Source organism: Pseudorasbora parva, chromosome 4, assembly GCF_024679245.1.
Source record: "Pseudorasbora parva isolate DD20220531a chromosome 4, ASM2467924v1, whole genome shotgun sequence".
Lineage (NCBI taxonomy): Eukaryota > Metazoa > Chordata > Actinopteri > Cypriniformes > Gobionidae > Pseudorasbora > Pseudorasbora parva.
In genome coordinates, this window is record NC_090175.1 from 20,396,210 (window position 1) to 20,422,705 (window position 26,496).

At 38.6% G+C, this 26,496-nt stretch overlaps 4 protein-coding genes across 6 annotated transcripts; 1 reads left to right on the top strand and 3 right to left on the bottom strand.

Annotated features, from left to right (window-relative positions):
• Window positions 1–19: 19 nt before the first annotated feature.
• Window positions 20–2,784, bottom strand: tmem109 (transmembrane protein 109). Its single transcript, XM_067441235.1, has 3 exons — window positions 2,284–2,784; window positions 1,637–1,739; window positions 20–1,551 (listed from the first exon to the last, which is right to left on the bottom strand). Exons 1-3 carry the CDS (start codon window positions 2,479–2,481, stop codon window positions 1,196–1,198), a joined length of 657 nt encoding a protein of 218 aa, XP_067297336.1. The 5' UTR covers window positions 2,482–2,784; the 3' UTR covers window positions 20–1,195.
• Window positions 2,785–3,123: 339 nt separating this feature from the next.
• Window positions 3,124–19,190, bottom strand: si:dkey-9i23.14 (L-asparaginase). Its single transcript, XM_067441228.1, has 7 exons — window positions 19,066–19,190; window positions 16,702–16,844; window positions 15,625–15,720; window positions 15,356–15,516; window positions 3,858–3,941; window positions 3,549–3,711; window positions 3,124–3,399 (listed from the first exon to the last, which is right to left on the bottom strand). The coding sequence occupies exons 2-7, from the start codon at window positions 16,834–16,836 to the stop codon at window positions 3,253–3,255; spliced, it is 786 nt and encodes a 261-aa protein (XP_067297329.1). The 5' UTR covers window positions 16,837–16,844; window positions 19,066–19,190; the 3' UTR covers window positions 3,124–3,252.
• Window positions 19,191–20,319: 1,129 nt separating this feature from the next.
• Window positions 20,320–23,671, bottom strand: tmem176 (transmembrane protein 176). 2 transcript variants are annotated; one of them, XM_067441240.1, is made up of 6 exons: window positions 23,540–23,671; window positions 21,796–21,906; window positions 21,582–21,638; window positions 21,227–21,370; window positions 21,014–21,054; window positions 20,320–20,562 (listed from the first exon to the last, which is right to left on the bottom strand). In XM_067441240.1, exons 1-6 carry the CDS (start codon window positions 23,663–23,665, stop codon window positions 20,556–20,558), a joined length of 486 nt encoding a protein of 161 aa, XP_067297341.1. In that variant the 5' UTR covers window positions 23,666–23,671; the 3' UTR covers window positions 20,320–20,555. The 2 variants fall into 2 exon arrangements, with proteins under 2 accessions (XP_067297341.1, XP_067297339.1); XM_067441238.1 differs by having other exon boundaries at window positions 21,014–21,130.
• On the top strand, window positions 23,547–26,496 carry si:dkey-9i23.16 (uncharacterized protein LOC571915 homolog). 2 transcript variants are annotated; one of them, XM_067441245.1, is made up of 6 exons: window positions 23,547–23,678; window positions 24,613–24,729; window positions 24,851–24,961; window positions 25,108–25,164; window positions 25,252–25,410; window positions 25,750–26,496. In XM_067441245.1, exons 2-6 carry the CDS (start codon window positions 24,643–24,645, stop codon window positions 25,855–25,857), a joined length of 522 nt encoding a protein of 173 aa, XP_067297346.1. In that variant the 5' UTR covers window positions 23,547–23,678; window positions 24,613–24,642; the 3' UTR covers window positions 25,858–26,496. The 2 variants fall into 2 exon arrangements, with proteins under 2 accessions (XP_067297346.1, XP_067297345.1); XM_067441244.1 differs by lacking the exon at window positions 23,547–23,678 and adding an exon at window positions 23,922–24,058 and having other exon boundaries at window positions 25,750–26,487.

Genomic DNA, 26,496 nt, shown 5'->3' on the forward strand with positions numbered 1-26,496 from the left:
CTGCATTTGCTTAGGGCTTTTTCAAAGTGCTGTTAGCTGAAATTAAACAACAAATGCCTCAAACAACAAAACATTTATACTTGAATCTTGAAGATATGCGTAAAATGTTATAGTGATGTTTTATAGTAGAGTTCCTGTTGTACCGGCTTGATTCAAATGGCCTTCATATTACAATGGATATGGAAATAAGAAGACCCACCATTATTCTCAAGTAAAATACTGTTATCAATATCTGCCTATAGGACTGTATTTCTTACTGTTTATATTGTATAATCATATTTCATGTTCTCTGCTTTTTTGTTTTATTTTGTCAGATATTCTAGAGCAAATATGTAACATATAATCTAATGCTATATGTTGCACTATTGGCTATTTATTTTATTATTATGCTTTAAGCTATAAGAAGAATGACAATAAACATGAATATCGTAATAAATAAACATGTCATTTCTAAGCCCTGAATATAGCACATAGCTAGAATTGAGCATCCTCTGGATTTTTTTATTATCTACTGGATTGTATCAAAATAGACATTGCAAATGTGATTCTTTTTCATTGCTGAGTTTTCAGTAAAGTCAGCATAATAAAAAAGATTTCACTGAATATACCCCGTTGAAGGCAATATACAATAAGGTACAAAAAAAGAAAGAAAAACCTCCATCTGGTTCAGAATGAATGCAGAGGCTAATTTTTTTTTACATAAATCAGTTTGGGGTTTGACATAGGGATTCATTTCAGGCTTTTTCACTTCAAACGATTCATTGAAAAATGCAGTGGATTGTTGTCATGGAGATTTAATTTATTGGACAGAATTAGTAAACAATACATGTTGTAATGTTGCCTTGTGCATCATATCCATGAACAATGTACAAAGTAACAAAAACAAGATTATGTAAATGTAGTGTAAAGACATTTTGCTGTTCTCTGTAGAGCCCCAGACACTACAAAATTTACTCTTTTTTTTTTTTTGAACATTCAGTATTTTGTTAACAATTCAACCTCTTAAATGCCAGCTCCAGTTGTAATATGGGACACTAAGACAAGTTTACTTAAGAATCTTCAAATAACTCTTGGAATATTGATGCCCCCTTCAGGTTTAGACAAACAAATTGTACTTGTAGTTGTATTGCAGGGATTCAAGAAACACTAAAACGCTGGATTTACCACTGTGGCAAAGAGAAATGTAAATTCCATATCATTCCATTTTGCTTTTCTCCATTTCTCTTAGTCGTCTCTCCAGCATCTTGATTTTGTTTTCGAGGTGCATATCTGGTTTTGCAGATGTCGCACCTATTCCCAACAGGACACAAACACACACCAGGCCCGCTAATCTCATTGCTGTGGTTTCTGCAGATGCTCCAGTGTCACTTAGAATCAATCCAAACATGCCAACGGCAAAGGTGACCTTCAGCAGCCAGAAAGCCTGCCTCACACCACCGACAACCAAGCGCAGGATAAAGGATATTATCCAGTAGGCCATAACAGCCAGAAGTGCCCATTGAGTGACAAAAATCACTCCCTCCGGAGTAACTTTTTGGAAGGGTATCTTAGCTAGATCAATGGTAAATGTCTATGTGAGAATATTCTTTGGTTTAAATAAATTGTTATTGTAAGTAAATATTTACTATACAATTACCGTCGATTCCTGCTGATTCCAAGACTTCCGTAACATACTGGATGACCGTGTTAAAGATTGATGCCACTGCATTGGACAGCCACTTCACACCACTTTGTAGAAACTGATGCCCATAAATAAAATACAGTAGTGTAAATGTTTTTCAAAAGAACAACTCCACAGTACAGGAAAGTCATTTAAAAAGCATTATTATTTAGTAATAACATACAGTGGCCCTGAAAAGTATTTGGACATTACTCTTAGAATTATTTGATTTGCACTGAATTAACTAAATGTCAAACAATATCAGCAAAGCAAATTATGTAATTTCTGCTTTTCACAGAACTAACCTCACTTTTCTAAACCACTTTAAACTTCCATCAGTTGAAGTCGAAGTCATTTCACTGATACTTCAGATCCCCTCACGTTCACACAAGTGGTCTCATCACATTAACTATGAAACTGATTTAACACCAGGTCTGGTTTTAACCACCAGGTTTCCAAACACTGATTGTTCTGCTTTTAAAACATCATAAACTTATTTTTGTCAAAATAAAATAATACTGAATAAAAATGCACACTTGGTTTGCACACAACCTACATTCATTTTAGCCTACATGCTAAGTTTAGTAAACCAGACAGACAGACCTATAGATAGATATGCTTACCTTGAGACACAGGTTAACTCTCTTTTCCCCAACTGTAGAGATTAGGCAACTGTGAGCCTCCTCGGACAAACTTGTAATGATGGACCGCGCATTTTGCAGGGGACTAGATTGCTTGTCCCATTCGAAAGAATGACACAATGGTATCAGCTGATATGAAACTGAAAGTATGAGTGTGGTAAAATAGAAACACCGACCCATTTTAAAAAGGTCAATTTTAACTACCCTTAGACAACTTTGGCGCACCAACGTTGGTGAATATGAGAGGAAAATGTTCTCCTCGAACGTGCTAAAAAAAAAAAAAAACTACGTGAAAACAACTTCACTGACAACGCTGTACTAAAAGTTAAAGATGAGCTTTTTTCATATCAGAGTTAGATAATGGTCTTATAAAGGACGCACGCCAGTTCTACTCTTCAATAAAAAAAACTCGAGGTTTACGAAACTAATCAATAAAGCGTTTCAAATGCCTGCTTCCTCTTTCCTCCCTGGAAGGAGGAGCAACCCTGCCGCCTACTGATGACTATAGAGATTACATCATCCAGAAAAAAACTTATTGCATACAGCTCTGGAAAAAATTAAGAGACCACTTAACATTGATTTCTCAATTGAGCTGTATGAGAATTCTTAACTACGATTATACTAACTCTCACAACCATGTTTAGTCTTTTGTAGAAATGCCACACAAAAATAACGTAAACATTTAATAACTGAGCAATGTAGGCTACATACCTTCAATTGTGAAATATATATAGCACAGGACACTATAAGCCAACATCACGACACACATTGATAGTCATAGATTTATTATTATTTATTTGTGGTGTAATTATTTTTCACCCTGCTATACAAATACAACAGCAGCATGAGAGAAAGCATACAAATTCACACACCCACAAAATAATAATTAAAATGATTTCTGACAAACAAAACAAAAACAAAAAAACATTTAAAAATATATATTTTTTTATTTTATTTTGTGTCTGAATGTTTTGCCTTAATCAGCCGATAGGCCTGTTTGGTGGGGCAACACACTGTGAAAAGAGGCTCAAACAGAGCCATGATCGTTCTGTCATTTTGAGCATTATCCATGGCTGTCTGACCCCACGCATCTCTCTCCTGGAGAAATGGGAAGAAAGAGTAAAACCAAACGTTTATAACGTGTCAATGTGTTTAATTTTAAATTCAATTTTTTTTTAAATAAACATTTTCGAACTCATCCTTAAGGAGAATTTTCTAATATTGTCCAATAAGAAAGTAGTTCATACCAGTGGTGTGGCTCCATATTCCAGTAGTCTGCTGATCATTGATATATCTCCCAGATGAACTGCTTCATGCATTACAGTGCGTCCATTATAATCTTGAGTGTCCATGTCAACTCCTGATAGAAACCAAGCATTCAGCAGAGGGTAATCTCTGTTCTGTACTGCTCTGTTGAGTGAGAGTTTAAACAAGAATAAGCTCATTGACTTTTGAAGGATTAAAAATATAGTAGTAATGTATATTAAGAAACGTGCATTTTGCTGTAAAATGTTGTGTGACCGTTATGTGTGAGACATAACATGGTTAATGCTTACTGGATCACTTCCATGGCAATTCTTACAGGGTGCAGTTTAACAGTGATTCCTCTCATGCGTAGGAATTTGACAGCATGACAGCGCCTAAAAGAAATACCAAGACTACTACACTGACCTGTTTGAGCTGAGCATGTACAAATGATTCATTTCCACCCTTTAATGTTAGTTTGTAATACATTGAGTGAAAATTCAGCCTGAGATGATATAGGATAAATGGGCTGCTGTCAGTGCTGGAGGGATGACATATATTTGTAGGCCATCACAGAAGTTAGTATCACCCTGGTTCCCTCAACGTAAACTCAATAGGATTTTTCAAGTATAAGCTCTGTTACTAACAAATGTTTTTGATTCGTACACATTTTGGACAATGTGATAATCTTCACAAATGAACACAACTTTTATGAAAGCCTAAATACAATAGCCAGAAGTAAAAAGCTAAGGCTATAAACAAACTACAGCACGGTCGCATGACTTCAACCGTTGTAACGTCTATCAGAGGGTTTGAAGTCTACCCAGATGAAAACAGCAAGAAGCGGAAAAAAACAGAGGCAAACGAACTGGTTGTAGTCCCACGAGTCTTTATAGACGGTCTGCACAAGCACTTTTCACAGGTAAAAGAGCATGTATAAACCATAGACTGTAAAAAAAATAAAATAAAAACAGAGAAAAGAAAACACTCCGACAACGTTACAAATCAACGTGGAGATCAACACATTAATATAGTAATGGCAGTCAGCGGTAAAGCGGCCATTGCTCCATCTCAATCAGTTCGCAGTTAGCTCCCTAGCTTGTGAATCAGTATATTGTGTAAATGAATTCGGGTACTGAAAAAGGACAGTAAAGGACATTGGCTCACTTTACATTGGAACACTGACTCTTGACAACCCCTCATTGTACAACATAATTACTGGTATTTATGAACAACAGCACACTTTATATTTTTCTGACATTACTTGTAATGCAAGTGTAGTGGATTATGATAAATACTTTGCTTGTGTAACAACAACGACTCATGAGTTTAATGTCTCGGGGAATAATTAACTCAAAAGGGATTTAATATTCAATATTCATGAATTTATGAATATAATTTGCCAGTTGTTCATTACGTATTAAAATTTTCCGATAGGGAAAATTGTTTAATTAAATACAAGTAACCCTTTATGAAATTGCCTGAAATTATCCTACTAAGTTTGTCCTGCAAATTAGTTATAGACTTTTCAAATCAATTCTCAATAAAGGGATTACTGCTTTACGAGCGCATAAGAAACATTAACTTTACTGATCAGGATAAGTTCAATATTTCAAATGGTCATACAGTTTACTTTACTAACATAGTAGCATAAGCAGTTAGGTAACGTTTAGATCGCAAGTTTCATTGACTTTGTGTATGTGGCAGAATAACAGATTCAACTCATTAAATGTCTTTCGGAGGTTTAATAAACACAGACTAAAAATAACACTACAATTCACACAGAAAGTACATACTAAATATGCAACAAGAGAGTAGAAGTATAGATATTAACGAAAGAATACATAAAAGAGAATAATGAATAGACTGAAGTTAGAGAGAGATAAAAGAGAGAGAGAGACAAAGAGAGTGAGAGAGAGAGAGAGACAAAGAGAGTGGGGGAGGGTGAGAACCAACTTTCCTTCAATTCACCAGATACGACCTTCACGGAGTTAATTTATCCCAACGGGAAAATAACACACCCTCTTTACAGCAGTTGAATTTGGAAGATAATACTTGCTCTAGTTGTGGCTTCTCGCGTGTGTGCGTTTGTTCCTGCGTATCCGGTGGTTCTTTCCGAGGAAGAGAGGAAAGCGGCTGTTTGCTTTAGCGATGCTTCGTGTTCTTGAAGATCGGATTGTAGAAGAGAAGATTTTTGGAAGGGCTGAGGCCTGCTTGGAGGGCCTGCATTGGTGGCATGGCTTAAGTGCCAGCCCCCCCCCCCCCCCCCCCCCCCCCCCCGTGGGTGTTGGCTCCCACAGGAGAGAGTTGAAGAAGTGAACAGAGCGGAGTAAGAGAACAAGAAGAGGGAGAGGCTGTCTTCACTGGTCTTTTAAGGTCTGGAAATAGTCCCACCCTCCAGGGTTAGACTTAACCAATGAGAGTGTTGGGATTTCCCGGCGGGAAATTCCTCAGCAGAATTTATAGCTCTTTGTTTAAAAGTTGGACTCAGTGGGTCTCTGAGTTCTTCATACTATAATTAATGCAACAAACACACACTGCATTTTCTGAATAAGTGATATACATGGAAGTGTAAGTCGTGAAGTGAGCATTAATTTGATAGGAGACATGACATATATGAGGTTATCTGAACTAGTACTTTGTTAAGACAAAGACAAAAATATGCAAAATACCATACAGAATAAACATTTTACAAGACAGTTATGTGTTTACATATAATGTCCTGGGGTGCATGTTCATTTATAGATGGTTTGTCTATAATTTGAGGCAAAAGCTCTGTGTCTTTGTGTCTGAAACTTCATGTGGCCAAATTCCTTTCGGGGCCATAAAAACACCTTATCAGATGGTTTCCAGGGTGACTGAAGAATCTCCCTCTGCTGTGTTGGGGGGAAGGTCTGCTAGTGAGCACACTTTCAAAACATATTTGTTAAATGTAACTGGCGATTGTGTGTTTGATTCGCCTGAGTCGCTACATAATCCCCCCTTTCGCTAGTTGTTGTCCCTCCTATGGACAACAACGAGCGATATCAAAGATTCAGGAAGATCAGACACACCATAGCCATGTTAGGCTCCAGTTGTTTGTGTCTCCTGAAGTGATGGTCGTTCCACGGCAGATAAGGCAGACAGTAGCCAGTTCAGGTCTCTGTGCTTGTGCAGCAGGTGTCGAGGCAGCAGGTGCCCTGACGGTGCGTCACCTGTCATCCAGAAGTCCGTTTGTGTGGTGCAGGTGTGCTGTGGGCTTTCTGCAGCCCTGGGTGGAACCATGTTCCTCGCAATGGCCAGTCAGTCCTTTAGGTCTCCTGCCTAGGAAGATGGACTGCATCTTGACACTTTTATGTCCTATGCTGACTAGGAACTTTTCAGAGGGTGCCTCGCATTGTGGCCAGGCTGGGTGCCTTCTGGTGATCCACTTTGGTTTCTCTGTTTCAAAGTTCAAAGTCATTGGGGTTTTGAGAATCCCTTCAGAGGCGGCCTTGTGTTCGTTTAAGGCCTTCTTTCTCAAATCACATGCATGACATAGTGTGGGGCTTGGCAGTATTGCCTACAAGGTGACTAACTGGTGTTGGAGGAGAAGGTTCTTGAAGCTGGTGTAAGGTTAGGCAGAGGGCTTGGGCTCCTCCCCCCTTTTGCGTTTGTGTGCAGGGCTGGAGGAGCTTGCGCTGCTGATGTGAAGTTCAGGAGAGTACGTCTTTCTTTTGAGGATTCATTTGCAGTTGGTGATCAGCAGTCCAGGTTGCTCTCTCAGTGCGATGCCCGAGGTTGGATCCGGTGTGATGATGTCTGGTGGTGGCTGGCCTCTGATTGTCTGGAGGCACAGGAGCATGATCACGGCCGCGTTTCTTAGGCATTTCCAGATCTGTTGCATGGCCTCAGTAGTGAAGTGGATGCCTCTGTCTGAGTTGATTCTCAGTGGCAATCTTGACAGGAAAAAGATGTGATTCATCAGGTGGTATGCCGTGGTCTGGGCGGTGTCGTTGGGTGCTGGTTGACACTCCACCCACTTGGTAAACTGGCACACCACTGTGAGAAAGTACTTTTTGCCTTTTGTGGACCTGGGCAGGGGTTCTACCCGGTCGATTTGTAGGTTTGACCATGGGAACGTGGTCCCTCTGTGTTGCAGTGGGGCTCTGTGGTTCGGGTTTGCTGGTTGGAACTGGCAGCGAACTAGCCCTTCTCTAACATACTCTGCTGCATCTTGATGCATCCTAGGCCCATATGCCACCTGTTTCAGTGTGTCATACGTGGCTCTGGTGCCGTGGTGTCCAGCACATGGTGTGTTGTGGGCGTACATTAGCATCACCCCCCTTTGCGACCGTGGCATTACAAGCCGTGGCGCTGTGTTACCATCGGGTGCAAACCAGAGAATGGTGTCCAGAATACGCATCATGTGTCTGGAGTTATGTAGATGTCTGTGGCTAGAGTCATCAATGAGCTCAGAGTCAGTGATAGGGTGGTTGGAGGGGTCTGAGAGGAGGTCAAGAATTGTCTTTATTGCAGTGTCAGAGGTTTGCATATCCGCAATATCGTTGTTGGAAATTTGCGGAGTTAGCGATAGCAGCTGCAAGGCCGGCATTGTAGCCGGTGTCGATCGCTTGCTGTGGGTTAGCACTGCAACAATGGGGCTGGATGTGGGGTTCGGGGGTGCCCACATGTCGCCGTGTGTTGTGTTTTTACTGATTGCATTGCACAGTGGTAGACTTTTGGTTGAGTTGTCTGCCCACAGTGCAGGGATACTGTTCGTTGTGATAATGTCATTCAGCTGTAGGTCATTCATGACCTAGGGGCAGAAGGTATCAGAGTCTTTGGATAGCTGAAATGTGCAAAGTAGCGAACTTGAACTTGGCTTTGGGGCTGAGGCGGTGTTGTCACAGTGTGCTGCAGGGGGTCCCGTGGCCTTTGTGACATGGCAGTCTTGCTCTGTGGGAGTTCCCGTGACCTCTGTGACTTGACAGTCTTGCTCAGACGGTGTGTGTGTCTGAAGGGGCAGAGGGTCACGCACCTGAGCCCAGACTTTCAGCTGTTTGAAGTCCAGTACGGGTTCGAAGCGGTCCAGCAGGTCTTTTCCGATGAGAAACGGATAAGTGTTCATAGGGGAGATATAGACTGGGTGTATCAGCCTCATAGGTCCAATTGTCAGGTGGATGGAAGCTACGTGCTTGAGCTGGATGTCGTTTTGGCTATACGACTGCACATTTAGCTTACAAGTGTGAAGGTTAAGGGTGCGATTTTTCCTCTGTGCTTCAAATCTGAGTCTTTCAAACAGTTGGGCGGATATAAGCGTGAGGTCGGAGCCAGTGTCAACTAGGGCTTCGAGCTTAAATTCCCTTTCCATAGTGATAGTCAGATAGAGTTTTCGAGCCATCCCCTTCTCGATTAGGTTTCCCAGGAGTCTTGGTGTGGGGACCTGTATGTTGCTTGATAAGCCGTCTGGATATGTGTCAAGTGTCTCATTATGCGTGCAAACAATCAAAGCAGCGCTTTCTGGTACGCTGGGCTGTCCCATGATGCTGTCTTGATTAGAGGCTGTTGCTGTCAGCTGTAGTGAGTGTGTGCTGCTGACGTGTGGGGGTGCAACAGTTAGTACACTAGTCCGTGGTTGGGGAACAGCGTTCAGGGTGGATGATTCAGTTGCAGGAAGGGCGGGAAGGTTGATTTCAGGTATCATGTCTAGTCGTGCTGTACCTGGTCCGTCCTTCTTGTCTTCCTTGTGAGGTTTCTGTCGGAGGAGCTCTTTCAGGATCTTTATGAGCTCTGTAACTTCAGAAGCAGCTACACTTTCTTTGCCAGACGTGGGTTCAGGTCTGGGCCTACCATTGTCCCGTCGAGAGTGGCCTCTTCGCTGGCTTTCTGGGCGAGGCGGGTCCCAGGATCCTTTAGAGCGATCGCTCTGGTACCGTGGACGGTCGCCATTATGACCACGCTGCCCTCTGCTGGCTTGGAGTGATTTGGACTCTCTGTTGAGGGGTCGGTAACTGTGGTTCTGTTTGGCGCCCTCTAGGGTTAGCTCTGGGTGGTGCTCAGAGACAGGGCAGATGGTGGGCTGTTTTACAGTCTTTTCAGAAATGGTTTTCTGTTTGACGTAAGCTTTGTGAGCCAAGTCTCTTAACTGTTGCGTGCCCATGCTGCGCGGGCACGCCAGCACCCCCAAGTGGTAACTGATGGTAGGGTGCAGGTTTCGGAGGAAAAGAGTTTTGAAGTTGATGTCCTCCTCCATGCCTGGGTCGTTACGTGTCCCGAAGTAGGCACGTCGCAGTCTGTTATAAAAGTTCTGTGAGGTCTCACGTCGAGCTTGCTTGAGGTCCATGGCAGTGATGAACCCCTGGTCTGACTCGGGGTCGGAGTACTCACGAATTAGAGCTTGTCGTAGATGCCAGTAGTCCGCTTTGATGGCCTCTGGTTGTCGATCCAGAAAGCTGCGTACGTCACGATTAGACGTGGCCCTGAGCAGGTACAGTCTGTCCCAGTTGTTCGCGTGAGCGACAGTTTGCAAGTAAAAGTCTATGTCTTTTAAGTATGCGTGGACGTCGTGTCCTCCTGCCGGGTCTGGGCTGAAGGTAGGAATATTTCTGGCCAGCTTGTCAAGGTTCTTTGAAGCTTCGTGGCTGTTGACCTTGACTTCCTGGAAGGGCGTCCTTTCCTTTGCTGCTGACGGGGATTCGTGGAGACTGGCGGGTGCTCTTTTAAACAGGGGGCTGTCATTCCCCTTCGTAGCTCTTGCTTCGTGGCTAAAATGTGCGGAGTAACTGGTCAGGGGAAACTGTGTGTTGTGTGTTTCCCCCTTCCGGTAACGTTGCACTATATATGATTGTCTCAGTTCTCTTTGCACCATGTCAAGTTCATTTTTGAGCTCGTGTCTTTGCTGGATGAGCTCGTCGATCTCGGCTTGTGCCGACTGCAAATGTTTTGCATAGACTTTAGCTTTAATGTCTCTGTTTTTAAGTTCATCAGTGGCTCTCTCCAGGAGGGATTCGCCACGCCGAAGCTTTTCGTCGAGGTGTTTCCTGGCGTCTTTCTCTGACTGTATTCGTCGGTCGGTGTCACGACGGAGCTCCTTCAGGGTCTTTTGAAGTCTTTCTATTTCTTTTCTTTGTTCTTTGTCTGTTTCGTCGTCTTTCTCTGTGTCTAGAAGCTGATCTAGACGAAGCTGGGTGAGGGCTTGGTCTCTCCGGGCCTCCTTGGCTTGAAGCTTTAGCGTTGCTGCCTCCTGTTCCAGGTTGTCGTAGCTCCCTTCGCTTAGACGTGCCTGTGCGATGAGGACGTGGGCGAGGCTTCCGAGGATCTTGGCCACTTCCTTGTTGGAGTAGCTCTGCGTGGGGTCGTGTGTCATCAGCTGGTCTAGCTCTGTGTCCAGTTGTCCCTGGTTCAGCTGCCCCAGACTTCCTTGACTGGTGGCCGTTAGCGCTTGCAGCCATGTCGTTAGGCGGTCCCACGGGACGGCAGGGCTGGGGGCACGGAACATTACTGCGGACGAGAGAAACACAGCACACACACACACACACAGAGAGAGAGAGCCAATGCAAGCTTGTTCTAAGCTAACGAGCTATCGTACGGATAGCTGGGAATTTTGGCTAACTGATGTAGACAGTTAGATAATTAGACAATTTAGACAATTAGGTGGGCGGTAGCCCTGGTTGTCACTTGGTGAACTGCTGCTCGGTCGTCCCGGGACTATCTAATTCTCCTTGGGGTCTCTTGGTGAACTGAAAGAAACACAATCGTGATAGTCCAACAGTGAGGATAGGAAAGAGCACAGTGGAAACAAACACAAGATGAATTGGTCTGTAATGAAAGGAATGTCAGCGTGCGCGCCGGGAGTGTTAGGGAAAATTAATAGGCTTAATGCTCAAGATATACTAAAATTCGGCTTGTACTATGGGTTATCCCATTTAGCTCATCCTGGGGTGAATTGAGGTCGCTTACGTGGAAGATTAAATATCAAGAGCAATTTAGAAAAAGGCAAAAGTTTCTGTCAAGTAATGATAACAAAAAGCACTTTTGATACCGTTTGTAATTACCAGACTGAGCTTTATTCCCAATGGGAGGGGAACAGAAAAACTTTTGCAGAGAAAAATAAAAATAAAAATAAAAATTTAATAAATAAAAAAAAAATTTAATTAAAATTAAAAATTAAAATTAAAAATTAAAATAAAATTATAAATAAAATAAAATAAAATAAAATAAAAGAATTAGAAGCTCAACTTAATTCAAATTAAATTCAAAGCAAGTTTAAATGAAATTTAAATAAGCCTGTAAGGAAAATCAAATAAAAGAAAGCCAATCAAAAATCTTATCCTATAACGATTAATCTCTAAGTGGGAGTTATCCAAATAAAAGAATTAATCAGAAAGGGAGTAGTGATTTAGTGTTGCGCTGACTTAACAGGGTATAACCACACGGTGGCGTCCTTCCTTCCAATTGGACTGTGTGACTTAAACCTAATTTCACTTTGAGTTAGAGGAAGTTATGTTTCTTTTTAAACTTCAAATTCGAATAAGGGTGTTTAATCAGCGAGAAAGGAGACTTGGTTGTTGTTAGAAAAATTGTATAAATGAAACTGTGTACAACAGTAAGCAATAAACAATTTATAGGCTCAAACTTATTTTGTGAAGGCAGAATCAAATGACGGAGAGTGAAACTATCCGAATTTATCCACACGATGGCGCTATTGCGCCCGCCCTAGACTAGAGTTAGTTAGGCGGAAATGCTCACCAGATGGCTTTGTCTGGTTCTAGAGTCGCCCTCTGGCGGGTTGCAAGCGGCGTTGCAATTCTTGAGTCGCCCTCTGGCGGTTTGCAAGCGGCGTTGCAATTCTTGAGTCGCCCTCTGGCGGTTTGCAAGCGGTGTTGCAATTCTTGAGTCGCCCTCTGTCGGTTTGCAAGCGGCGTTCCCTACACTCTACTGGCTTTTGCACTCATTTAAAAATGACTGCACTTTATGTGCACGAGCAACGAAACGGGTGACAAACAGGAATTTATCTTCTGCCTATTCACGCATTTTACATGGACTCCAATAGACATTTATCAATATGGCTGACGGTTTTCAGCATTTTTGATTCAAATGTTTTAGGTCTCAGGTCTTTGGTTAGCTAAGCCAGACTTAAACCAGGAGTTATCGTTTATCTTAACGATATAATAATTATTCTGAGGCCCCTTATATTGTACAGGAGAGTCTCGTCCTGTCCCAATCTTCCGCACAGATAGAAACTTTTTGTAGTTCAGATCAAGCGGGATAACGCAACGTACGTGTCTACAGACATCATCAAAATCTCATTATTTTGATGGAACACATAATATATTGCTCGAGTCAAATGTATGGATTTTCTACAATACATTTGTTTGGAAATCACGCGGATAAAACCTATTGCGCCTACGGCTGCAAGGGGGTTTCGGAGATTACGCGGATAAAACCTATTGCGCCTACGGCTGCAAAGTTTTTCGTTTCAAAATTGGATTTTTGTACCGTTCATATTTCCTTTAATATAATCCGGCTACTTCAACATTTCTCAGCATCTGTTTATGCCTGGGTTCGCCTTGCGCGTACCGTTCAATTCACAAAACAACACCAAAACAAAACGAAACAAAAACGCGCGTGCAGGTTATTAATACTCCAAAATTACACAATGAATAGAATATGAATATCATTCACACATACACAAACGTTTGAAACTTGCCCGCATTCTCCACCATATACATGTAACAACAACGACTCATGAGTTTAATGTCTCGGGGAATAATTAACTCAAAAGGGATTTAATATTCAATATTCATGAATTTATGAATATAATTTGCCAGTTGTTCATTACGTATTAAAATTTTCCGATAGGGAAAATTGTTTAATTAAATACAAGTAACCCTTTATGAAATTGCCTGAAATTATCCTACTAAGTTTGTCCTGCAAATTAGTTATAGACTTTTCAAATCAATTCTCAATAAAGGGATTACTGCTTTACGAGCGCATAAGAAACATTAACTTTACTGATCAGGATAAGTTCAATATTTCAAATGGTCATACAGTTTACTTTACTAACATAGTAGCATAAGCAGTTAGGTAACGTTTAGATCGCAAGTTTCATTGACTTTGTGTATGTGGCAGAATAACAGATTCAACTCATTAAATGTCTTTCGGAGGTTTAATAAACACAGACTAAAAATAACACTACAATTCACACAGAAAGTACATACTAAATATGCAACAAGAGAGTAGAAGTATAGATATTAACGAAAGAATACATAAAAGAGAATAATGAATAGACTGAAGTTAGAGAGAGATAAAAGAGAGAGAGAGACAAAGAGAGTGAGAGAGAGAGAGAGACAAAGAGAGTGGGGGAGGGTGAGAACCAACTTTCCTTCAATTCACCAGATACGACCTTCACGGAGTTAATTTATCCCAACGGGAAAATAACACACCCTCTTTACAGCAGTTGAATTTGGAAGATAATACTTGCTCTAGTTGTGGCTTCTCGCGTGTGTGCGTTTGTTCCTGCGTATCCGGTGGTTCTTTCCGAGGAAGAGAGGAAAGCGGCTGTTTGCTTTAGCGATGCTTCGTGTTCTTGAAGATCGGATTGTAGAAGAGAAGATTTTTGGAAGGGCTGAGGCCTGCTTGGAGGGCCTGCATTGGTGGCATGGCTTAAGTGCCAGCCCCCCCCCCCACCCCCCCCCCCCCCCCCGTGGGTGTTGGCTCCCACAGGAGAGAGTTGAAGAAGTGAACAGAGCGGAGTAAGAGAACAAGAAGAGGGAGAGGCTGTCTTCACTGGTCTTTTAAGGTCTGGAAATAGTCCCACCCTCCAGGGTTAGACTTAACCAATGAGAGTGTTGGGATTTCCCGGCGGGAAATTCCTCAGCAGAATTTATAGCTCTTTGTTTAAAAGTTGGACTCAGTGGGTCTCTGAGTTCTTCATACTATAATTAATGCAACAAACACACACTGCATTTTCTGAATAAGTGATATACATGGAAGTGTAAGTCGTGAAGTGAGCATTAATTTGATAGGAGACATGACATATATGAGGTTATCTGAACTAGTACTTTGTTAAGACAAAGACAAAAATATGCAAAATACCATACAGAATAAACATTTTACAAGACAGTTATGTGTTTACATATAATGTCCTGGGGTGCATGTTCATTTATAGATGGTTTGTCTATAATTTGAGGCAAAAGCTCTGTGTCTTTGTGTCTGAAACTTCATGTGGCCAAATTCCTTTCGGGGCCATAAAAACACCTTATCAGATGGTTTCCAGGGTGACTGAAGAATCTCCCTCTGCTGTGTTGGGGGGAAGGTCTGCTAGTGAGCACACTTTCAAAACATATTTGTTAAATGTAACTGGCGATTGTGTGTTTGATTCGCCTGAGTCGCTACACTTGTTACATATACGTGGAACATTTAAGATGTAAATAAATGATAAATGTTAGCTGGATTGTGTTCATACCTGTATAATGTTTGTTTATCCTAAAATATATTCATTTATATTGCGCGCTCATATAAGAACAGCGTGCATGCCTTAACGTGCATAGAAGAAGTCATCTTAAGGCACATTCATGTCATGAACAGTATTTAACAGGTGGCCGTTACACTGTCACCACCATTAAGCTTTTGAAACCCCATTTTAAAAACTCATTGGCTTCAGGATGATGCTATAAGAGCTAAATCATTTCTGGGGTTTGGCCTACAAAAATGAATCACTCCTGCAGTACTCTATAGAGCCAGACAGAGCCAACTGTTCAAATGTACATTCAAATGTTTTACTAGTCAAAATGTTAGTTGAATTAACTAATTGTCTACAACCCATTAAGATGTGTACTGCATGTACCTGTTCTTAATGGCCATGTACATTGGACAGTTTCCAAAGCGGTTCAGAGGATGAGGAGACGCCCCCATTGACAGCAAGAATTGAATCATCTCTATGTTCCCCAACTCACATGCTGTATGAAGGGCCGTGAATTTGTCATAGGTTTCACAACTGGCCTCCATCTTAAGAGGTTTTAAAAATAAATAAATAAATAAATAATGTTGGGTGCAAATTCAGATTTTTTTTCTGTCCACATTTTTTAATTTAGGAAATGTGAAGTTTAGTATAACCTTCGATAGGAGGGTTCTTAGTGAGATGAAATCATTGTTTTCCACAGCTCGGCAAGCAAAATTGGGAATGATTCTTTCAAAGAGCAAGCTCCTTATCTGAGAGAATTCAAGGTACAAAAGCATAACAGGCTATTACTTTAACAGGTGATTTTTTTTCTAAATTTGTTTAAAAATCAAGTCTGGTATCAAAGATATAATGCTATATTATAGGTGTCGGAACAGATATCCCTTTGAATAACAGGGGCTCTATTCACAAAAAATCATAAAGAACACACCAGCTTTTTGGGACTTTAGCTTATTCGGATAAGTCCATACATAGCATTCTCATCTCCGTGTCTGACGCACCCACCGTTAGCCTAGCTTAGCACAAAGACTGGAGGTAAATGGCTTCCTATAGCCTACTGCTCAGTAAGAGACAAAATAATGCCAACATTTTCCTATTTACATGTTGTGATGTGTATACATCGTGTACCAAGACTGATGGAAAATGAGAAGTTGTGATTTTCTAGACTGATATGGCTACTATACTCTCATTCTTGTGAATGATACTACGCAGCGCCTGAAAATAGGCTAACTTCCGTCAACATAACCAATGTGACAACCTACTTGCACAGAGAGCGTGCTGGGGACTATTTTCTGCTGCACTCATGGTAAGGCAGCAAAGTTCAATTTGATTATTAAGCAGGATTGAGAGAATAGTTCTTAGCCATATTGGTCTAGAAAATCACAACTTTTCATTTTCCATCAGTCTTAGTACACGATGTATACACATCACAACATGTAAATAGGAAATATATTGTCACATATTGAGCAGTAGGCTGGATGGAGCCGTTTACCTTCAGTCTTTGTGCTAAAGCTAACGGTGTGTGTGTCAGACAGATGAGAATGGTATGTATGGACTTATCTAACTCTGGATACAGTCAATAAGCTAAAGTCCCTAAAGATGCCATGTTTCTTTAAGGCTTTTTTTTTTGTAGTTAAACTAAATTCTTGGTTAATACAGCCCTATATATGTATAATCAATGTTAAGTTGCCAAACTACGAAGTAATTGACACTGTATGCAATTGAGTTCATGCCTCTATGCTTTTGCTATTTAGCCACTCAAGTTTCAGCACTTGGCCCAGTGTTTGCAGGAATTGTTTTCCTCGGACCACCACTCCATCAATGACAATGGGCTTAAAGATTCCATCCTCCTTAGCTGGTCTCTGCATCACATAAACTATGAGAGGGATGGAAAGAAAGATAAATTGTTAATTCAAAAAGGTAAGGAAAAAAGATGCTCACAGGAAACAAATTCAATAATTTCCATTTTCAAATCGTCTTTGATTCTACGAGCAAAACAAGCAAACGTCAATGGGATCCAAAGAGTATTCTTGCTACAACTACTTGAATCATTTCACTAACTATTATTAGATGTGATGGACTACAAGTCATGTGACGGTAGCACTAGTACCATTATGTTGATGCTCAGATATAAGCTAGCACCTAGCAGCAAAACAACACGCTGACAGTGTCTCAAACTCAGTTCCTGAGGTCCACTGCCCTGCAGAGTTTAGCCAAAGCCACTAGAAGGAAAGCCTTGGAAAGTGACTGATCACATCTAAAGGTTTCAGTTGGCCGAATTGAAATTCTGTGAATTGATGCAATTTAATTCACAGAATTTCAATTCGGCCAACTGAAAAATTTAGATGTGATCAGTCACTTGAAAATTTTCAATTGGAGACGATCGATTTTGATTTAGATGTTTTTTTTTTTTTTTTACAGTGTAATTATTTATAAAAATAATTTTTTGTGAGGAAATAGCTTATCATTTAATGATTAGACTGCTTGTCCACTAATCTTTAACATGGTAAACTAAAAATACTTTTGTTAGGAATTATATTTTACTATGATAAAAAAATATTATTTTATAAGAAGGCAGAGAAGGGAATGTTGCGACAGGTATGACTCATTTAGTTATGGAACACAAGTGAAGATATTTTCAATGAAATGGGTCCCTCCATTGACAGTCTTTGTAACTACAAATTTGAGGCTTTAAAAAGTTCATAAAGAGATTATAAAACTAGTCCATACGAATCAAGTGGTTTATTCCATATTTTCTTAAAAGACTTGATCACTTTATATGATGAACGAAAGTCTTACTGGTTTAGAACGAGATTATAGTAAGTAAATGATGACATAATTAAACATTTTGGGTTAAATAACCCTTTGTGTACTGACCTACGTTTGATTTATTCATCCAAAAAGTGACAGATTCCATGACCTTCTACATTATACAGTAAATTCCATTTTTATGAATGGATTCCGCCATTTCTTTCACGTTTTCTGCATTGTAGAAATCACAGGGCCCTAATTTAATCACACTACGTTGAATTTAAGACTTACTGCTCCAATTTAAGGAGCAGTAAGGAAATTAAGGAAATTTGAAGGCCAAATTTAAGGTCAAATTAAGACTTTTTTAAGACCCGCGGAAATCCTGTTATGACTACATGATGATGATATAATGCTTTTTAATGATTTAAGGGGAAATATATATTTAATTACATTTAAGTTTTTAGTCTATTCTTAAATGTAACTTACCGTAGTTTCATGCACCCTCTTATGACTAATTTGCAGCGAATATGTATCTAGGCCTATAAAACATTTTAAATACTCTTTTAAAACACATTCCACAAAAAAATAAAATAAAAATGCAATCCTACTGTATGTTTACTCGTGATATAACACCAAATATACATTTATTTACAAGACGCGGTAATCCACACGAAACTGATAAACTTAAACTGTAACTCCTGGCATAAGGTTTATATATACATTATTGAATACAAAATTATATAAACAACAAAGGCAAATATACATTTTACAAGAGTAGATAGAGATTGGCTCAAACACAATAACATTTATAAATTATTTAGAAAGGACAAAGAAAATAAATAGATACATTTTAAATCAAATATGAACTAACATAGAAGCTAGAAGAGAAAGGGACAAAAAATAAATAAATAAAAATAAATTTAAGGGCAGAATCACAATAAATCAAATGATGCCAAAAGATGAAGCAGTTTCATAGCTCTCTGACCTCTCATCTTATTGAGGGCTTTAGAAAAACATTTTCACTCCTGGCATAACGCTAAATATTTCAACTGCGAACAATGACGTCACTGCCATTAAGCCGTTAAGCTTTCTCCAATGTTAAACCCCAAATCAAAATATAATATCTGGTTTAGCTCCAAACCTAATTAAACACACATGATCCAGCTAATCAAGCTCTTCAGAATTGCTAGTAACAGATTTTTAGCTGGTTGCAGGTTAAAAAACACCTGCAGAACAGGACAGTGGCGCGCATGAGCCGAGTTTGAGGGAAACGCAACTTTAGCATTTAAATGTGTCCCTCGTTTTATAACAAAGCAGAATCACTTTCCCAGTGACTAGAAACAAACCTCAAATCTAGTAGAACCTGATGTGATGTGTAATATAATGGAGGTCCACTACGCCGTCTATTTTTTTTTACACCGAACGACTTCTGTTGAGGCGGCGGGAGTAGTGACGATGCCTTTTAACGGTCGGTCATCAGCATCGTTTGCAGCAACTTCCTGCAATTTTATCATCACTTTATTAAAACACTTTTTTTGTAATTTAACGTGAAAGTAGGCTATCTTTCAATATAAAACAACGTATAGTGTTATATATATATATATATATATATATATATATATATATATATATATATATATATATATATATATATATATATATATATAAATAAATTTATATATATTATATATATATATATATAAAATAAATTTATATATATATATATATATATATATATATATATATATATATATATATATAACACTATACGTTGTTTTATATTGAAAGATAGCCTACTTTCACGTTAAATTACAAAAAAAGTGTTTTAATAAAGTGATGATAAAATTGACATCTTTCTCTTTTACTACTCTTTTAGAAAGTTTTGAAAACGCAGATGGGAACACACACAAAATATGTATCTCTCAGATTCACCTCTACAGAAGTTTACCCAACTTTGAGAAACCCGGAAATGTAAAGGGTCAATAGGAAGTGCATACGTTTCGGTCCCCCCCCCCCCCCCCCATCAATTTATTTATTTATTCTGTATTGTAGCTAATACTGTGTGCGCCAAGCTGTTCTGTAGTGGAATTTAGTAATTTGACAGTTTTCAAATCTGTCTTAAAATTCTGAATTTCTGCGAATATCACTACTTGATTAATATCCATAAGCCATTCCTTATCATCATAAGCTAATTATCCTGATAAGTTATGTGACTGATGAATAACACTGATCACAAACTGTCTTGTTTTCTAACAAGTTAGCAAAGACTTATTTAATCATTTAGCATACACTTTTATCCGAAGCGACTTAAATGAAAACAACAGAAGCAATCACACCAACAAAAGGCCGACAACAAGGCTAGTCTAGCACAGCCTACAGGAAACAAGAAGCAAAATTTAAAATAAATAAAAAGAATAGTAAGTGTTAAGAGTTAGACTAATAGTTTAACTGTTGATGAAAAAAAAACACATCTTTAGCCGTTTCTTGAAAATGTCTTAGCTGCTCACGGGGGAGAAGCTGAAATGATCAGACCATCATTCTATGTTGTGGTTTTAATTATAAAATAAACCCCACAAAAGATCACCAGTAAACTTGAAATGTAACTTCCATAAAAAAACATTTTTGTTTATTTTAATATTAGACAAAAAAATATACAATTCATTTTCAGTTCATACAACAACACAAACAACTAAATTTTTGCACATACAGTAAGCATTACATTGGTTATAAACCACATCTGTATATAAAGTGGATATAGGCTAGTTTAAGGACCTCTGTTTAAATCCAAAAATGTCATTCATGGGATGATCAGCATCCTAAGCAGAATGTCGTTCACTCACGGCCTGAGAGAGAGAGAGAGAGAGAGAGAGAGAGAGAGAGAGAGAGAGAGAGAGAGAGAGAGAGAGAGAGAGAGAGAGAGAGAGAGAGAGAGAGAGAGAGAGAGAGAGAGAGAGAGAGAGAGAGAGAGAGAGAGAGAGAGAGAATAATTATGGTCAATAGCAAACCACCTTTAAAACACTTTGAATTCGATCCTAAATGTTTAAAAAATAGAAAACATTTCATAGTGTTTGAGAGAAGTTTATTGTTTCCATATTAAACTTTTTCCCTAATCTAATTCTGAATTTAAGTGCAGAAAGGAATACAAGTTTTCACGCTCACTTTGCCAACACAGTGAAAACAAATCATTTGACAACAAATCTGATCAAGATCAAGCTTTGTTTTTCTTCGGTAAATCATCAATGAAATCACAAATCCATTTATGAATTATAGACAATACAAAACCAAAACTCTTACCGCATATCCCATAAAGTTCCTCCTCTGATTATACAGTATAGCTGTGAATGCAGAGGACAGTGCTGTCTGGACAATATTGACCATTGAGATGGATAGCTTCACTCTAATGCTGAAACTCTGTTTTAAAGAAAGAGTCCTTACTACAATATACAAATGTTTAATTGTCTTTAAACACTTAATATTAAATAACTTTCATCTCTATGAGATACATACAGTTGCATAATGCTGAGTGTCACAATAGATTGCTTCATTGTGGCATATGGTTGCTGGATTGAAAGCAATGTCAACATAGTATAGTATAAGTCCAATAGTTGAGATGATTACTGCCACAACAGAGACTGCCAAGCAAACAGATACCTAAAGAGAAGAGCATTTTATCTTTTTAAATGCATACCTGTAATTGAATTGGATTTTGCAGACATTAACTTTTACACAGAATGTGCCTGCTGTTGTGGAGCTTTTATATAAGATTTTTTGGCCATGAATGAATTACATTATAATACACAAACTGTATAGATTATGCTCTAACATTGCTTGTTAGTCTATCCTGTTGTAAATTCAAACTCACTGTCTTCACGGTGGCATTTTTTTCCAATGCTATTGCAGCTGTGCCTGAAATGACAAACTGTTTGAAAAAAAGGGAACACAAAGATTAGTTCAGTGATAGGTCCATGGTTGCTGGATATACAGTACTGTACATTTATCTGAATACTTTGTCATCACCTGAATGGCTTAATCCATTATATATCCATTACACCCTAGGCGTATTAATGTTACATTACCATAAGGCCACTCCACCATGGCACTCCAAAGTTAAGTATCATCGTGTTCTCAGCAGAGAGCAGAGGTATCGAATAGGAGATGATCAGCAATCCTATTACTATCTGAGAGACCTAAGAGACAAGATAAATTTGTCAGTAGGAAATATATGCATCTCAAAGTAAAATATAACAGGTTTTTCTAATATAATTCAGTTGACGTGCAATTTTAGCTGCTATTAACTTAAGTTGTAATTGAAGTGTTTTAAGCAAAAACGTTCTTATAGTACATTTTTCACATTTATGCAATAGGGAGTTGTCATGCCAAATAGGTCATGCAATACATTTAATACAGAATTGTCTCCAGTGCCTTAGTGCTTTGAAAAATGTACTAATGCAATATTTTTTTCCATTAATGCTACAGTCTGTAAGTTTTGCCTCTTTGTTGCCATCTCTGTTTAAACTCTGTAATTACAGTCTTGGCTCCTCAGTATGTGTGGCTGTCAGTCACTGTACTGGTGTGGATATTGTACTTGTAATCACAGATTCGACACCTTGGATCACGACCAAAATAAGAGTTTTCAGTAAGTAACATGTCTAACACTTTATATTGCATCAAACTATGAAACTTATTATTGTTATTATTATTATTAATAAACACTATTCTCAAATTGTTGATGGTAACAACATCAGCATTGCTTGACTATGTGTATTTAGTGTACACAATTTAATTTCCGTGCAGTCAAATCTTTTGCTTTTGACTATGGGCTAATCTCAAGTTGTCAGTGATGATTGTAGTTTTGACATTTCGGGATTACAATCAACTATTAAAATGGTACGTTTAAATATTCTAGCTGCTGTGAGAAAAGGCTGATTCACCACCTGCAGCATCCTCACATGCCATAGCATACTAGCCGGACTCCTTTTCTTTATGCATACAGATGTGACGTAATGACGCAGAGACAAACAACGACATGCTCGAATTTCCCGTGGAAACCAGTACCACTCAATTTATAACACATTATTACAAGCTTACCCTTGTGAAGGGGGCTAAGGTAAAGAGATTGTTTTGAACACTGGTTGGTCATGTACTTAGGCCTCAACAAATGTATTGGATTTAATTTTGGTTATGGACTGCAGCTTTAACACTGGAATACCATATCCAATCAGAAGTTTTATTATTAATATGCTACCTGGACTATTTGTAGTTTAAAATATATATATATTTTCTTTAAAAATATTGTTAAACATAAAAAATAAATACTTGAATGGTCTATTTAATTAGCCGATAGACAAAGTGATTTACAGTGGTAAAAATGGACAGAGGACTCCTGGGACATACTGGAAATATAGAATCTACTAGTTCAAAGTTTAGAATTCTACTTTAAAGAGTTACGTTTGTGCACTGTTCCCTGAATCATGAACACTAAGAGATTTGGAGGACAACAAATATATTATTTAAGATTATATTTTATACAGGTGTAAAGAGAATCAAGAAGATACATTGGAAATAAGTGGACATTTGAACACATTATTTATTTGCTGTTAGCATATTGGTATTTCTTCTCCCTGCTGAAAAAAACACATAGGCCTATGCTGAAGCTAGTTAGGTATTTTTTGAAGCGACAGCTGGTCCTAACATTAGCGGGGGGTTTTTTTCTTTCTTTCTTTCACGGAAAATAAATTGCCAGAACACGCCCTGTGAGAATATTTGCGCAATCGGATCCCTTTAAGATTAATGAAGGCTTAGGCTACGACGTTCACTCACCCCGAATATTTTGGGCTCACCCTTCTTGATGCTGTTCAGCTGAGATTGTCGTTTGTCTTCAAGCTTTTCCTCTACCTGAGTTGGACCAGTGGTCACTGACAGGTCCGTCGACAATGTCAAAGTCATCCTTCGTTTTCAAGTAGGTTAATTTGTAAAAGGGATAACAAATGCGACAAATGTGTTAAGTAGCCTAGAACAAACTGAGACAAACTGAAATTCCACTTGAAAGCCTGAGATAGGCTGACGTAAAAATTCTGTTTAGTGTGCTGGCTGGACCGTTTTCTTCTCCTGTTATCGAGCGAGTGCGCAATTCCAAATAATACATCTGGACTTTTTCTTTCTTGAATACAAAGAATTTGACCCTCCCTTGCGTTTGTTAGCTAAGGCACGCATCGCAAAAAAAGGGGGTCTGTCCAGCCCCCTTCTCCACACAGGGGCTTTTAGTGTTTTCGATCACTTTAAACAGCTCTGTTCCTTTCTGCCACGAGCTTTCTGGGACTCGCAGAAACTACATTCGAGGTGAGGAGGTCCTACATTATTTCTATGGAAATTACATTTGATTAGACATAGTTATTAATAACATATACAAGCATACTATATTATGGTGATGTCTGAAACTAAAAAAGGGCACTTGAAGTGCAGCAGTGGTTTGCAATGGTTATCATGCCTGTTTGTGACTTTATGCTGTAGGCTACAAATAAATAAATAAACAAACAAATGAATAAAAAGGAAGGAGCTGTTTTGGACACCTGGGAGTCCAGCCCTCTCAATGAAATGAACGTAGTGTACTAAAGTTTTTTTTTTCTAACCCTCTTCCTCCGCAGTGCTGTTGAGTAATCAGAACTGTATCCAGCTGTGCTGTTCTTCTCTCCAGCCACATTTTCTATATTATATCCGCCCACTTCCTCTTCCCCCAAAGATGTTTTTCTCCAACAGCATCTGTATTCCCGCAAAGTTCTTTTAGTCCAGGGGGATCAGATCATGTTTCATACTGACTCTCTCACTATCATCTCAGACTGCAGGGGAGCCATTATAATAGTTGAACTGAACTTTGAAATGTTCCTATTTTTCAGTATTGGTTGACTTTTAGCGGGCTGTTGAAGATGTCAAGCACTCAAATGCAGTCTGCTGACCCGGATCCTCCCAAATGTCATCGTCTGTTCAAGTTTCATGACCCTGAAGTGGTGGCAGTAAGTGGATGTGTGCTTGGGATCTTACCCACCCTAACAGTTTTCTTTGAGATGTTTTGTTGTTGAACATTTTTTTATTAAAAAAAAAAAAAAATCTCACCATGTGATTTCCCCTCTCTAGGTTATGGTAATATTACTAGGTTTGTTCCAGCTCTTCCTGACTGTACCAATTTACAGCGCCACCCTCAATGTGGAAAATATTTTTTTGTTCCCCCTCTGTATTGGTTCTGTGGTATGATTATTTAATAACTTAGATACTGTAGTCGCTATGTTTTAAGTATTATATTATTGTATTTGTTATATTATAACTAGTTATGACAGTTGTTTTAATCTTCAATCCAACCTTTTAATTTTTATGTTTCATGTTTTTCCAATTAGTCTGTGATTGCTGGATCCTTTGGAATGGCATCTGAAAGAACTCCTAGGAGAGCATTGGTAAATTAACTACATTAGAGCCTTTTTGAATGTGGGTTATTTCTACATATACAGTAATAAACAATTATGTTGTTTTCTCCCTATAAGCTAAAGATCTGTCTAATCTCTGGCATTGCTGGCCTGATGGGGACACTAATTGGTCTTGTTCTGTATGGTTATGTTGCAAGTACCACTCCAGACCCCCCTCCTTGCATACAAGAAGAAGATGTTTTTTCCTATTTAAAATGTCCAATAAAAGATTTTCAAGTAAGTGCAATAAGTTATATAAGTGAGTTATTGATTGATCCTGCCATTAGTCAGTTATACAAAAAAGACCCCTATACTTGTGTGTGTGTGTATATATATATATATATATATATATATATATATATATATATATATATATATATATATATATATATATATATATATATATCAGTACATTAAAAACAGAATAATGCATGTGACATTTTATTTTATTCAACAATAATGGAGAATGTATTTAGGCCAAAAATTGCATATTATCAAATACTGTTATATTTTGCTAAACATAAACTTCAAATTTTTACCATCAAGTCATTAATTCTTCTCTTTTTGTTTTGACAGCTTTTTTCCGAAGCAATTCCGAAGCTGCTGTTGATTTATGATATTGCAGCTTTGGTCCTTCATTGTTTCCAAACATTTTCTGCATTTAAAGGACTGAGAATACACTGAGATCACATGTTCATACACAATACACTTCTCTTTGTTCATTTTATGTAAGAGCAGTTTTAATTAGTAGACCGCTCTAAAACATTATCACTGCTATTGTCTTTGTGTTATTTTTCTTTAAAATGTGAATTTACAATATATTGTCAAAAATATAGATTTGGAAGTTTTTTTTAAACTGGAGACCGTAGCTTGCTACTGTATTTAACCCAGAATGGTAAATTTCTTCCTTAAAACTTTAAGCAAAAAAATATGTCTTTGGTAATGAAAGCCTGAAAAGTCATAAATTCATAAAAACTGTAATCAAATATGCAGTTTTACAGTGCCTGTAAAAGCTTGTAAGTGCCTGTACAAGCACTAACATTATTTTGGTTAAGTGTTTATTATGTAAATATGCAAAACACAAGTTAAAACACAGTTATTCAAACCCAAAATCTTGCTGCAATATTAAACTTTTATTTTAAAAAATGTTGTCTGTGTGGCGATATATTAGGACCAACCCTACTGCCATGTCATATATGGAACATTCCCGTCACATCGGGGTTTCCCTTTCAACCAGCTCAGAGCCGATGGATGTTGGACCACACCATGTAATGTCAAAATAGGGGAGCATAATGGTATTTCCAGGAAAATATAATAATGTCA